The sequence below is a fragment of the Fukomys damarensis genome, unplaced genomic scaffold (genome assembly GCF_012274545.1).
Source record: "Fukomys damarensis isolate Sample0158 unplaced genomic scaffold, DMR_v1.0_HiC HiC_scaffold_23, whole genome shotgun sequence".
In the NCBI taxonomy this organism is placed as follows: Eukaryota; Metazoa; Chordata; class Mammalia; order Rodentia; family Bathyergidae; genus Fukomys; species Fukomys damarensis.
The window spans coordinates 48,177,877-48,191,453 of NW_022900935.1; the positions used below are offsets into that span (position 1 = coordinate 48,177,877).

General features: G+C 35.4%; 1 protein-coding gene and 1 pseudogene across 1 annotated transcript in view; both read right to left on the minus strand.

The window, feature by feature from the left end:
- Cdc27 (cell division cycle 27) overlaps positions 1-13,577 on the minus strand; it is a 68,524-nt gene that overhangs the window by 20,437 nt on the left and 34,510 nt on the right. Inside the window, exons 8-12 of the mRNA XM_019209483.2 lie at positions 13,251-13,365; positions 9,206-9,321; positions 3,470-3,569; positions 1,403-1,610; positions 1,024-1,196 (exon numbers count right to left, since the gene is read on the minus strand). Of these exons, the coding sequence (XP_019065028.1) occupies positions 1,024-1,196; positions 1,403-1,610; positions 3,470-3,569; positions 9,206-9,321; positions 13,251-13,365 (712 nt within the window). The remainder of the gene's footprint in view (positions 1-1,023; positions 1,197-1,402; positions 1,611-3,469; positions 3,570-9,205; positions 9,322-13,250; positions 13,366-13,577) is intronic.
- On the minus strand, positions 1,914-2,175 carry LOC109118470 (annotated as a pseudogene).

Genomic DNA, 13,577 nt, shown 5'->3' on the forward strand with positions numbered 1-13,577 from the left:
AGAGAGCTTTTTTTTTTTTTTTTTTTTTTTAAGTAGACAATGGTAGTGAGAAAATGCTTTGGGAAGGTAATTTAAGTAGGTAATTTAAGTTGGAAATTAGAATTTTCTTTGACTTTAGGTTAATCATCCTTTCCTCATATAAACAGATAAAGCAACACTTCTAATTAAAATTAAACGTACAGGGCCAGGGATGTGGCTCAGTGGTTCTACTGCCTGCCTCACAAGCACAAGGGTCCAAGTTCAATCACTGGTACCAAAATGAAAACAAAAACAAACAAACAAAAGTATACAGCCTTTTGATAAGGATATTATATTCTCAATTAAATACAATTTTCTTCATAACATTCAAATCTATAAGACACTTTAAGTCCAAAACTCCATTTCAGTAAGTTATTTTGTATATTATAGAATGTAAGCTGTTTTTTTGAGGTGCTAGGAATTGAAACCAGAGCTTCACACATGCCAGGCAAGCACTCTATCACTGAGTTACACCTTTACCCCATGTATATTGTAGAAATAATTTAGATTATAAATATTTATTACATGGTAAATACATTATTTTCAGATCCAACTCACTAAGATATAAGGTATTCCACTTAAGACTGTATTGTTGACTTTGCTCTCTATAAATCTATTTCAAAAAAAGCACAGAAAATTTAAATTATTCATCTCTCTCCTTTTTTTATTTTTATTTTTTATTTTTGTTTTGAGACAGACAGCGTCTCACTATGTAGTTGAGACTGACCTGGAACTCACTATGTAGCCCAGGCTGGTCTCAAACTCACAGCAATCTTCCTGCGTCAGCCTCCTGAGTGCTGGGATTACAGGTGTGTGCCACCATTCCTGGCTTAAATTATTCATCTTAATGAAAGAATTTTATTTATTAATTACAAATACTGAGAAAATTATTGTATGAGCATTATATAATAACCATTGACCTTTTAGATCTAGCCTTCTGAAACATAAGCCTTTTAATTAAATTTAAGTTATTTCTAGAATGGCATAAGAATTTTCTATACTTACTTGCATATATTCTGAAAGTTCAAAATAGGCTCTTCCAATTTGGCACAATACCCAACCAGTGTTGTAGTGGTGAGAAGGTAGGTGGCTCAAAATATTTATAGCTTCTTTGCAGTTGTATGAACACAAAGCTAAATAACCTTTGCCCATTTCACGAAGAAGGCTCATCAAACCTTCTAGGAGAAAACAATATATTAACCAAAGGAGAAAAACAAAAAAAGCAATTTTCTAGAAAGGCTAACTCCAACTTATCCATTAAAAATTCTAACATCTAGCTAGAAAACGATGAAGGCAATGTAATGAACTTTAAACAATGTATTTAAGTACATAATAAAATCATAAAAATAAAATACAAAGATGATATTAAGCATTTAAAACAGACCTGCTGCTGCTTTTTGTAGATTAAAAGCCTGGATCTGAGGCGTGATTGTGGATATTTTCCCTTCTGAAATGATGGAAGAGTCCAATTTTGTAATTTCCAGGCTATCATTTATGTTAGGTTGAGTTATTCCTCCTTTGTTAGTTTTACTTTTTGTTTTTCTATTTGGGATTTTAGGTGGAAACTTCATTTTTAATTTTTTGCTATTTTCCTGTAAAAGGTAATAAAATTCCACACTTGTTACACTCATATATTTTAAACTTCTCCCTCAATCCTTTGTCAACTATTAAATATAATTTTTTAACACTGAACAGAAAGAAACAATGTCATTTTTTAATAAAAACAATCATACAATCTTTATTGCCAGTGCAGTTAATAACATAAGGGCAATCAAATCAATATAAAAAAATGTTTTACAAATACTCCCAGGGCAAATCACTTAAACAGCTGCATTTTTCACATATCATCATTGCCACCTCACTTCACTGCTGTCTTCAGAATTCATCGATTATTTCTAGTTGGAGACACTTTGTAGCAGAGTAATAAAGCATGATCCGACCCAGTTGTTTTCTTGACTTTGTTTTAGAACGCATTTCTTCTGCATCATCTAATACAAGATTCATGTACTCATCAAAGCCAATAATACAGCCCTCTATCCACATATTCTCTTGTTCATAGAGCCACACCTGAATTCGGGATCTATTTTGCAAGTATCTGAAGATGAGATTGATGGGCTGCATCATCACCTTCTGCACTTTCTGGCCCTGGCCCCAGTACCCCAATTTCACAAAAGTAGATATAAATGTTCAATGTTGATTAATTTGTATTTTTCTCAAAAGAAATTTTATAAAAACAAAGGTCTTCAAATTCATTTAATTTAATTTTTTTTTTTTTTTGGTACCAGCCATTGAACTTAGGACCTTGTGTTTGCAAGCCAGGTGTGGTGCCACTGAGATAAATCTCTGGCCCCTCATTTGATTTTAAATGCAACAATTCTGAACACAAGATGCATTAACCAATAGTGGGTGAGTCTGCATTAAGTATTGCTCTTTACACTTATGATTTTAAAATGAAAAAATGTACAATATTAATTGTAAAATGATAAATCATGATACTGATGATCTAGATATGTCGCCAGGTGTGGTGCCACTGAGATAAATCTCTGGCCCCTCATTTGATTTTAAATGCAACAATTCTGAACACAAGATGCATTAACCAATAGTGGGTGAGTCTGCATTAAGTATTGCTCTTTACACTTATGATTTTAAAATGAAAAAATGTACAATATTAATTGTAAAATGATAAATCATGATACTGATGATCTAGATATGTCATAATAATCATCCATCATATCTCGCAATGGATCAGGAAAATTTAATATAGGCATAATGAAGCCCTCTATTTTAAATTTACAAAATAATTCACAAGATGGCAAGAAAACAGAATTTCCACTTATTCTTTCTACATTAATAGCATGTGATGTAATCATAACATAGCACCATATCCAGAAAACTGAAATGTAATACTATGAACTGAACTCCAGACCTCATTTAGATTTATATTTTTTGTTTTATCTTTTTTGCAGTACTAGGGATCAAACTCAGGACCTTGCACTTGCGAGGTAGGCACAGTGCCACTGAGTGAAATTCCAGCCCTTTAGAATTCAGTTTTTATATGAACTCTTTAGCATATGTGTGTACAGTTCTCTGTAATCGTATCACATGAACAGATCTGTGTAATTAACCATCACATGTACCCTTTGGACTATTCTGCTACTCCATAGAAATCCTTTGTGGCATGTTTTAATATCCATATTCTCTCCCACCTTCTCTCTAAATAACTATTTATATGCTTTACTACATATAGTTTTGTCATTTCAAAAATGTTATGTGATATTTACCAAAGAACTAAGAAAATAAACAAAAATTATACAGAACCTTCTTTTAAAAATTATTTAAAAAATTCTAAATAGTCTCTATATATAGTTATTAGAGATGAAATACTCAATGAACAGGCAATTTAACCGAGGAAGCATAAAGTAAGTGTGACATTCAGAAATTTTTCAGTTACCTTAGTTGTAGAACTGTCACTGGTAAAAAGTCGGGAACTTCTTCGAGGCAGTGCATTTGGGGGCGATGTGATAGTGGGACTCAATACCTGAGGTGTTGTACTAAGAGAAATTACAAAAGAATACATTTATTTTTTACTCAGTTTATGGCCATTTTTCTCAGCTCAACCATATGAAAAAATATACATTCAAAGCTGGGTTCTGTGGTATACATCTGTAATCCCAACTACTTAGGCTGAGGTAAGAGAATAATAAGTTCAAAGCCAATGTGGACAACTTAGCAAGACTCTGTCTCAACATAAAAATAAAAAGTGTAAAAAAAAAAAAGTGTAAAATTTCCTTGGGTTCTATCCCTCAGACCGGGGGAGAAAAAAGCATTCAGCATGTAAGTACTTTAAAAATGGTATAGCATAGCATAGATCTTCACTCTAAATGAAACTAGTCATTTGAACTTTTTTTTTTTTTTTTTTGGTTTTTTGAGACAGGGTCTCACTATGTAGTTGAGACTGACGTGGAACTCACTATGTAGCCCAGGCTGGTCTCGAACTCACAGTGATCCTCCTGCCTCAGCTCCCTGAGTGCTGGGATTACAGGCGTGTGCCACCATACGTGGTAGTCATTTGAACTTAATCCATAAAAATATGATGGATCAATATACGATCCATTTATAAATCAATTCACATTTGTAACTACACAAAGTTAGAGAAAAAGAAAAGATAGTTGGGCATGGATTATTCAAATAGAGGTTCCGATCAACAAATAAATACCATTAGACCAAAAGGAGAAATCATTTCCCTATAAATTCAAATATCAAAGGTTTATTCTCCTTAGAACTACAGGACTCTAAAGCCACTTGGGTACATTTTTACTTTAAAAGGTAAACCCTAAGATATAAAAATTCCAATCTTAGCAGGCAAACTTCAAACCTGAAATGACCTAATCGAGCATTAAAACTAAACTGTTAATAATTTATGGGGAATCTACTAGTTACCTAAGTCAGGGATAAAGTTTCTAAAAATAAAAGACATGCTGACCAGTCAATAAAGCATATCCAACGGTATTCTTAATCCTTTCAAAAGATATCTGAGGGCTGGGGATTCAGCTCAGTGGTTCCACTGCCTGCCTTGTAAGCGCAAGGTCCTGAGTTCAATCTCTAGTACCAAGGGGTGGGGAAAAAAAGATACTGAGACCAAGTTGACCAAACATTTTCTTTATTTTCAAACAGGGCCTGACTATGTGTAGTCCACTTTTCACATGCTGGAATTACAAGCATGTGTCACCACAGCTGATCAATTGTTTTTTTTTCCCCTGGTACTAGGGATCAAACTCAGGACCTTGCACTTGAGAGGCAGGTGTGGTGCCTCTGAACTAAATCCCCGGCCCTTATTTTGTTTTTTTTTTTGAGATGGGGCCTTGCTTTGTAGTCCAGCCTGGCCCTGAACTCACTACGTAGCCCAGGCTGGCCTCATACTCATGGAGATTCTCCTACTTCAACCTCTGGAGTGCTAGCATTATACGCGTGTGCCATTGCACCTGGCCCAAATTCATTTTCAAAAGTACAATAATCTGTGTTTGGTAGGAACGATTATTGTAGCATTTATACTACAAAAGTTATATTTTGTCAATATGATTACCTAATTATAGAAAAAAGTTTTGTGAAGATGTGGAAAGAATTACATTGCATGGTGCAATTTATAGGAAGACTACATGATGGTAACAATCTTGTAGAAGTATACAAAAGAAAAATGTTAAGTGTTCTGTGGGAAGGTTACAGAAGACAAACTCTTCTTAAAATTTTTGTTAGAGTTCTGTTAGCTGTACAGCTCTACCTGATATAAGAAACAAAAAATGCTCAAAGTCTGAGGCACCAGAAAACTGAAGCAGAATAATGTAATTAAGAAAAGATAGGTATTTCATGCAAATTGAATCATTGTTTTATGGTTTTGAAATGTGTTCTGGTAGTTAACAAAAAATACCTTGGAAAGTTGATAGAAATGAGTTTTAGCCAATAATTTATGGGCAAAAAATGATGAGGCTAGTCATGCTGGGAGGATCTACCATGTGATTAGAGTGAGGGCTTTAAGACAGGTAACTTCAGCCTGACTTCTTCTAGGAAGGGCAAGATGGCTGATAACTGAGTTCATTCATGTGCCCAATGATTACATCAATCAGGCCTAAATCATTAGGATTAAACCCCCATAAAAACTCTGAACATCACAGCAAACATACTAATGTATTTTAAGGATGATGTGTCCTGATTCCATGTGAAAGATGCAAAAATCTGTTTTGGTATCCTCCAGAGACCTTACTCAGGTCCCTTAATTTATCTGTATCCTTTAGAACAAAATTGTAATGTTACATAGCACATTCCTGGATTGTGTGAATTATTCTACCAAATTACTAAATATGAGGGGGTACTGGGAACACTCAAATATGTATTGAGTTAGTTAGAAAGGGGATGGCCAAGTGTGCCTGTCCTCAGTTCAAACCATTCTTATTGGGGAACTATGACCTTAACCTGTGGAGTCTGCTCAGACCACGTATTAGCTTCAGAATATTATTATAAAGAATCCATACAAATCTAGGCAAAGAACTACTCAAAAGAACAGGCAGATCAATTCCTGGAGCTCACCCCTGGCTAGGAATAGCTTACATTATCAATAGGCAGAGGGAAGAAAACTCACAACTCAACAGACCATTTTCAAGAGCACTCAATGGGTATTGCCTCAATAGTTGGGCAAACTTACTCTAGACCAATGGCTGCTTTGTACTACCTAAAAAAATGTAAAAACAAGACTTGAAAGGATCAAGCTGTTTCCAGTAACTGCATTCCAGAGAACAACTTAAAAATACCTAAAAGAAGAGAGGAACCCTACAAAAATCCAGCAAATTTTATCATAACTTGCATATAATCTACACATATTAAGCATATAAGCGAGCAGGAATATATAACCTATACTAGAAAAGAAAAACCAATCAATAAGAAATAGAACAACAAAAAACACACACACAGGAACAGACTTGGTAGGCAAGAACATTAAAAGAACTAACAACATATTATATACATTTAAAAAAGTAGAAGCATGCACAAGAAGACAGCCATCTTTTAGAGATGAAAAATCAACCTTCTAGAGATTCAAAAAAGCAAAACAATACAAGAAAAACAATGTGTAAGAGTAGCAGATGTTACGGTTGTTTTTATGTTCCCCAAAATGCTCAGTGTGTTGAAGGCTTGGTTACTACCTGATGGGCTTTTTGGGAAATGATTCCATCATGAAGGTTTTAGTTTTGTCTGTGGATTAATCCATTTATAAGAAGAGAGATTAATTTGAACTCATGGCAATAAATAAATATTATAAAAAATAAAACACAGAGGGCTGGGGATTTAGCTCAGTGACACCGAACCTGGCTCCAAGTGCAAGGTTCTGAGTTCAATCCCCGGGACCAAAATCAATCAGTCAATCACTCAATCACAGCGAGGGAAAAGGCTTAAAAAAAGAACATAGTATATACTAGGGAAGTGTGGACAACTTCAAGCAATTTAATATACTTGGAGTTCCAGAAGGAGAAAGGAACATGAATATAAAAAGGATCTGAAGGAACAATACAGCTGTGCATTATGATGTACACCTGTGATCCCAGTATTCTAGGAGGCTATGGCAGGAGGATCTTAAGTTTGAGCCCAGCACTGAGGCAGGAGGATCTCAGATCTCGCCATAAATTGGAGGCCTGCCTGGGCTGTTCAGTGAGTTTAAGGTTAGCCTGAACTACATAGTGAGACTCAGTCAAAAAAAAAAAGGAAAGAAAGAAATCCAGATATGGAGACACACAATAAAGATAGCTGAGAGAAGTAGGTGCTGAATTATTCTGTCACAAGCTCAGAATGGCATGAAAGGATCTTCCCTCAAAAGCTCTGGAGGAACCCTGGCCCTGCCAACACCTTGATTTCAAATGTATGGGCTTAAAAATTGTGAGAAACTGTTGCAACATGAGGTGTAGGAAAAAAGAAAAAAAGCAAAGAAAAATGAGAAAAAAAATTCTGTTGTTTTAAACCACCCACTTCTTTGTACAAGTTGACTGTATTTTATCCAAAAAAGGCTCGGGACCAGAAGTCAGAGATTTCAGATATTTGGATTTTGTAGTATTTGTATAATAGACTTTATGGTTCACTATTATTCCTAATTAAAAAATTTGAAATCTAAACTTCCAAAGCCTGAAACTTTGTTATGCTGGCATTCAAAAAAATTTCAGATCTCATGTTGGCATAGTAGCCCATGCCTGTATTTCCAGCTACTCAAAAGACTGGGGCAGAAGAATCACAAATTTGAGGCCAGCTTCAGAAATTTAAGACATTCTGTCTCAAAATAAAATAATAAGGGCTGGGGGTGTCAGTGGAAAAGCACTTGCCCAGCATGCATAAAGCCCTAAATTCATTCTCCAATACTGAAAAAAAAAAAGTTTCAGGTTTCAGGGCAGTTCAAATGTTTGTATTAGGGGTGTTCAACCTGTATCACGGCAGCTTTAAAAAATGAGGGCCAGGGATGTGGCTCAGTGTTGCCAAGAACAACGTCAAGTTTGATCACTGGTAATGGGGGGAAAAAAAGACAACAAATCCAGGCAATTTGGCAGATAAAACGGAATCAACAATACAAACAATTATTATTATTATTGTTTTGTGGTACCAGGATCAAACTCAGGGCCTTGCACTTGCAAGGCAGGTACAGCCACCGAGCTACATCCCCGGTCCCAATTGAAAATTAATAGGTGATACTTACTGTAGAAAGTCAGTATAGTTGTTTAGTTATATATTCTCTAGAATTAACACATACTCAGCTTATGTAATATTGCTCTGTAGGAGGCTACAAGTTCTTTGTTATAACAACCTCATGCAGACACTATTTGCAAGTTGACACTCAAGATGACTCCACCCTCACGTTATGAACACTGAGGGCTTTTAAATTTTGTTTTTTGGTATCGGGGATTGAACTTGGGACCTGTGCTTGTGAGGCAGGTGGTGGAACCAGAGCTAAATCCCCAGCCCAAAGACTTTTTTTTTTGGTTCAGGATCAAATTCAGGCCCTTGTGCTTGAAGCAAAGCAGGTGGCAGAACCACTGAGATAAATCCCCGGCCTTGAGGCCTTTTAGGTAGTAAGAGTATGTGCATATTTGTGTTTTCATGTTTAAGACTGTCTTAAAATTTCTGTATTTGAAGATTTATTTGAAGGTTAATCTTATGGTCTAGATATTGAACTGCATGCTGGGGGGAGGGGTGAATTAAACCTATTTGATCTGCAGAAAAAGTCATGTGAAGAAAATTATTATCTTCATCATCATCATCATCATCTTTTTTTTTTTTTCGAGACAGGGTCTTGTAGTCCAGGCTAGCCTTGAACTCTTGGTGATCTTCCTGTCTAAGCCTCCTGAGTGCTAGGATTAAAGGTATGCGTCATCATGTTCAGCCAAGAAAAAATTTTTAAGAATGTTTAGAATGATTATTTTAAACAAACCCATGAGGCAATTAAAGTAAATTAAAAGGCAATTTTGACTATTATCTTATTTGCATTGTGAGACAACTAAAAATTCCACTAGTCTTTTCAGGGACTTTCAAATTTTACATATTCAAAATTTAGAGCAGTTACTCTAAACTTTTGGAATCAATACTTGCTTAAACTGAAGAAGTATCAAATTTTACAGCAAGAAAGGAAGAACAATACCAACTGATGACATCATAATAATACCTTGTTTGTGGACCAGAACTTTGCGTTTGTGCAACAAGAATTGGAGTGACCTCACGACTATTTCCACTTTGTGAGAAGACAGACTTTGTCCCAGTTTGGCCGATTCTGGCAACAGACTGTAAAACACAAAAGTTTAAGGTTTATGATTACAGATTGTACTGTAAATGATGAAAGACGTCATGATACTTCCATACATTTTCTCATGGAAGAGTTCATAAGATATAATGTTATTTTAAAACACAAACTATTAATAACATTATTTCTGTCATTATTGTTATATTAATATGATCATCAACTTCCACATTTTAATCAGCATTTTCACTTCGCTATTAACCTTTTGTTGTTCACTGTGGTTTAAAAGAAAAGGCTCAAGGAGCCAGGGATTTAGTTCAGTGGTTCCACCACCTGCCTTGCAAGTGCAAAGTCCTGAATTTAATCTCTAGTACTCAACAAACAAACAAAAGGAAAAGGCTCAAAATTTCAGAAGCTATTCCTTTTATCTCACTACGATGATCTCCATTTATCACATACCTTTTCTATTTGGTGCTAAGTTCTAAAAATTTTTAAGACAGATTCGATTCTCATGACTTATAGTTTATTCCTTAAAATTTTTATTAGTACATTTCCCGTATATAAGATTTGTAATTTAACTTTCTATACCTAAAAAAACAAGACAGTAGGATTTTATACTCTTTGGGAATTTAACAGTTCAAAGAAGTTAAGAGAACTAGATTTAAAAAAAAAACACACAAAAAATCGATAAATTTCCAAATTCTTCTTTTTTTTCCCTCGGTACTGGGGATAGAACTCAGGACCTTGTGTTTGTGAGGCAGGAGCAGTGCCACTGAGCTAAATCCCCAGCCCTACTTTCCAAATTCTAAGGATACTGCTCTTTATAGTTTTTGCTTCTTTAGGTTTTCAATCTTCTATTAACTGGTTTCTGTTCTCTTGGAAGAAAAAAAAAAAAGCTTGCTTCTTTTGTGTTCTCCAATTTATCATTTCTATTCATTTTCACTACTTAATATGCAATACTTACTCATACTGATCTATGATATTAATAGTTTTTAACTGCTGGATAATGTTCTTTAAAATTTAAGGTTATCTTGATATGCTGAAATATAATTCTCAAATTGTGTTATTATAAATATTTGCTAATAATCGTTTTTCCACCAGATATGAAGTTCTCCTTTTAGTCTTTCCTGCATTCGGTATCAACTGTTATCCTTCCTTTTTGAAACTTTGTGTAACTTCTAAAATAATACACTATCTTGATTATTTATCCTCCCATTTCACTTGTTGGCTTGTTTTCCTTCTAGTTTTTAAAATTAGGTATACTCTGTATTCCTTAGCTACTTTCCTCTCCAAGAGAAACAGTTACTATGACTTTCCCATAATGAATGCTGGGACAGTTATTATATCTACTGTCAGATATATATTCCTTTGACCTATGACTGACTTTCCACTGAATATTTCAGTCTCAACTACTACTATTTCAAAATAAAACTTTACAATCCTTTTTCCTGCTCCCCAAATTGGGACCTATATAATTACTCAAGGGACAAAGTTAATTCTTTTTTTTTAATCAAAGAACTATGAGGGCTAGCTAGGGATTTAGTTCAGTGGTGTCATGCCTGCCTCGCAAGCTCAAGGTTCTGAGTTCAAACCCCAATGCCCAAAAAACCCAACAGAGCAAAACAAAAAAAAATATGCACTACATTCACTGCTGGGCCTGATACTTCTAGCTAATACTGCAAGCAGACTTACACAAGTAACTTTTCTCCAACTGTCTTATAACATGGTAAGAACAGAATAGAGACAGATGATGAGACAGTAGGTGGCATTTATTATTTGGGCACTACATCATTTATTTTTGGGTTGCTATAGCTCTTCTGGTTTTGGCCTACTTTACATAGAATGCTACCATTCTACCTCATAATAGAAATAAACTAATTCCCCAATTATAGCTCACTCCTCTAACACTGTAACAGGAGATAGTTCACTACATTTATTTACTGATTTTTGAGATATGGTCTCATTATGTAGTTCAGGCTAGTCTTGAACTCACTATGTGGCTCAGGTTGGCCTTACATTTGTGGCAATCCTTCTGCCTTAGCCTCCCAAGTGCTGGGATTACCGGTGTACACTACAATGTCCAGCTTTTTTTTTTTTTTTTTTTTTGGAGACAGGATCACTTGCTACATAGCTCAGGCTAGTCTCAAATTTGAAGTGATCCTCCTGCCTCAGCCTCCTGAGTGTTGGAATTACAGGTGTGCATCACCATACCTGGCTTAGTTCTAAACTATTTTTTCTGGTACTGGGAATCAAACTTGGGACCTTGTGTTTGGGAAGCAGGTAGCAGAACCACTAAGCTAAATTCCTGGTAGTTCTAAACTTTGAAAACAATAAGGTTTAAAACAATTCTTAATTTATTTTTCAGTTCCTTTTTATTACTCTTGGAGTTCCCATTACCACTTACTAAGAAGCTATTCTAGATTGGAATTTTTGCAGAATGATATTTACGAGTAAAAGACTAAAAAAAAGCATATTTCTAGGACAGTAAATGACCAGCATCTGTTATTTATGTATTAATATGACTTATTTAGTTTTCATTTTTTTTTTCTTTTGGAAAGAAGGTATCATTCTATAATCCAGGTTGGCCAGGAACTCACTATGTAGCCAGACCAAGCTGACCTTGAATCCTGCATCAGACTCCCAACTGATGGGTTTACAGGGGTACACCAATACATCCAGAAATAGTTTTCACTTCTTAAACATATTAAGCACGGCAGTATACATTTTAAACACATAATTTAACTGTCACAGACGACAGCACCACAAATAATGCATTGTCATATACCTATATATAAAAAAATTATTAAAAGAGCCTCAAGAAATTTATTGCCCTATTAATAAAGATACTATAAAATATTTTCACTTTTACTACCTATCTATGAGGATCCAGCCAGAATATCTTATCAAAATATCTGAGGTCAGGTATGGTGGCACATGCCTGTAATCTCAGAATTTGGAAGGCAGCAGGATCTTGAGTTCAATTTCTTTAGTTGATCTTGAGTACCAAGTTCAAGGTCAAACTGAGCTACACATTGAGACCCTATTTAAAAAAACAAAAGGAAAGGATAACAAAAACCCAAGATATACTGGGTGTGGTGGCACAAGCCTATAATCCCAGCATGGAGGCTGAGGCAGGAGGATCACCATGAGTCTGAGACCAGCCTGGGTTACACTGTGAGTTCAAGGCCAGCCTGGACTAAGTAATGAGACCTTGTCTCAAAAAGCAACCCCCACCCCTTTGTACCAGGGATCAAACTCAGGTCCTTGTGCTTGTGAGTCAGGCACCAGCACCATTGAACTAAATCCCTGGCCCTCCCCACAAAATTTTTTAAAAATTAAATTTAAAAAAACCCAAGAAATATCTGGCTTACCTGGGCAAATTCTTTTCACATTCTCAGTGTTATTAAGAAAACAAGGGTTAGGAGCTATAGCTCAGTCAGTGGTACAGTGCTTTTTTAGCATTATGCACTAAACTCTAGCTTTGATCTATGATATTGGAAAAAACAACCCATAATAAAAGAGACAGGCATAGTAGTACATACTTGTAACCCGGCTACTTAGCAGGTTGAGGCAGGAGGACCACAACTTTGAGTCCAGCATGGGATCCTTTCTCAAAATTAAAATAAAAAGGAGAAATCTATGATAGGAAAAAACAACCCATAATAAAAGAGACAGGCATAGTAGTACATACTTGTAACCCGGCTACTTAGCAGGTTGAGGCAGGAGGACCACAACTTTGAGTCCAGCATGGGATCCTTTCTCAAAATTAAAATAAAAAGGAGAAAGAATACTATATGGTATAGCTCAGCACTCCCTGGGTTCAATTCCTAGCACTAGAAACAACAAAACCTATGCACACAGTTGTGGGAACTACTAAAAATTATGACAGACATTATTTAATTAGCTTTACAGACTGGAATTTTAAACACGTTTTGCTAAAAAATACCAAAATTGCATTTTACATGGAAAATACCTTTTTTGTAGGGGCTCCGGTAGATGGCACGTCAATTACAGACGGTGTATTAGTGTAGTTTTGTAAATAGGATCCATCTCCAGGACTTGAGGTTTCTAATGGCAAAATCCCAAAACTGAGAAGAGGTTGAAATCAAGGTGTCAAAAAGTCATCAAGGCATATATAAAGCAGCAGTATACTTAAATTAGAAGGTCTAAAAGGAAGAGAATGGCAAATCAGTCTGGGGGCAGTGAGGACCTGAGGGGCAGATTAAAAATAAACTGAATGTAGACTACTCCACCCTCCATAGTTAAAATTTTAAAATAAAAATAAAGAAACAGGAATTAA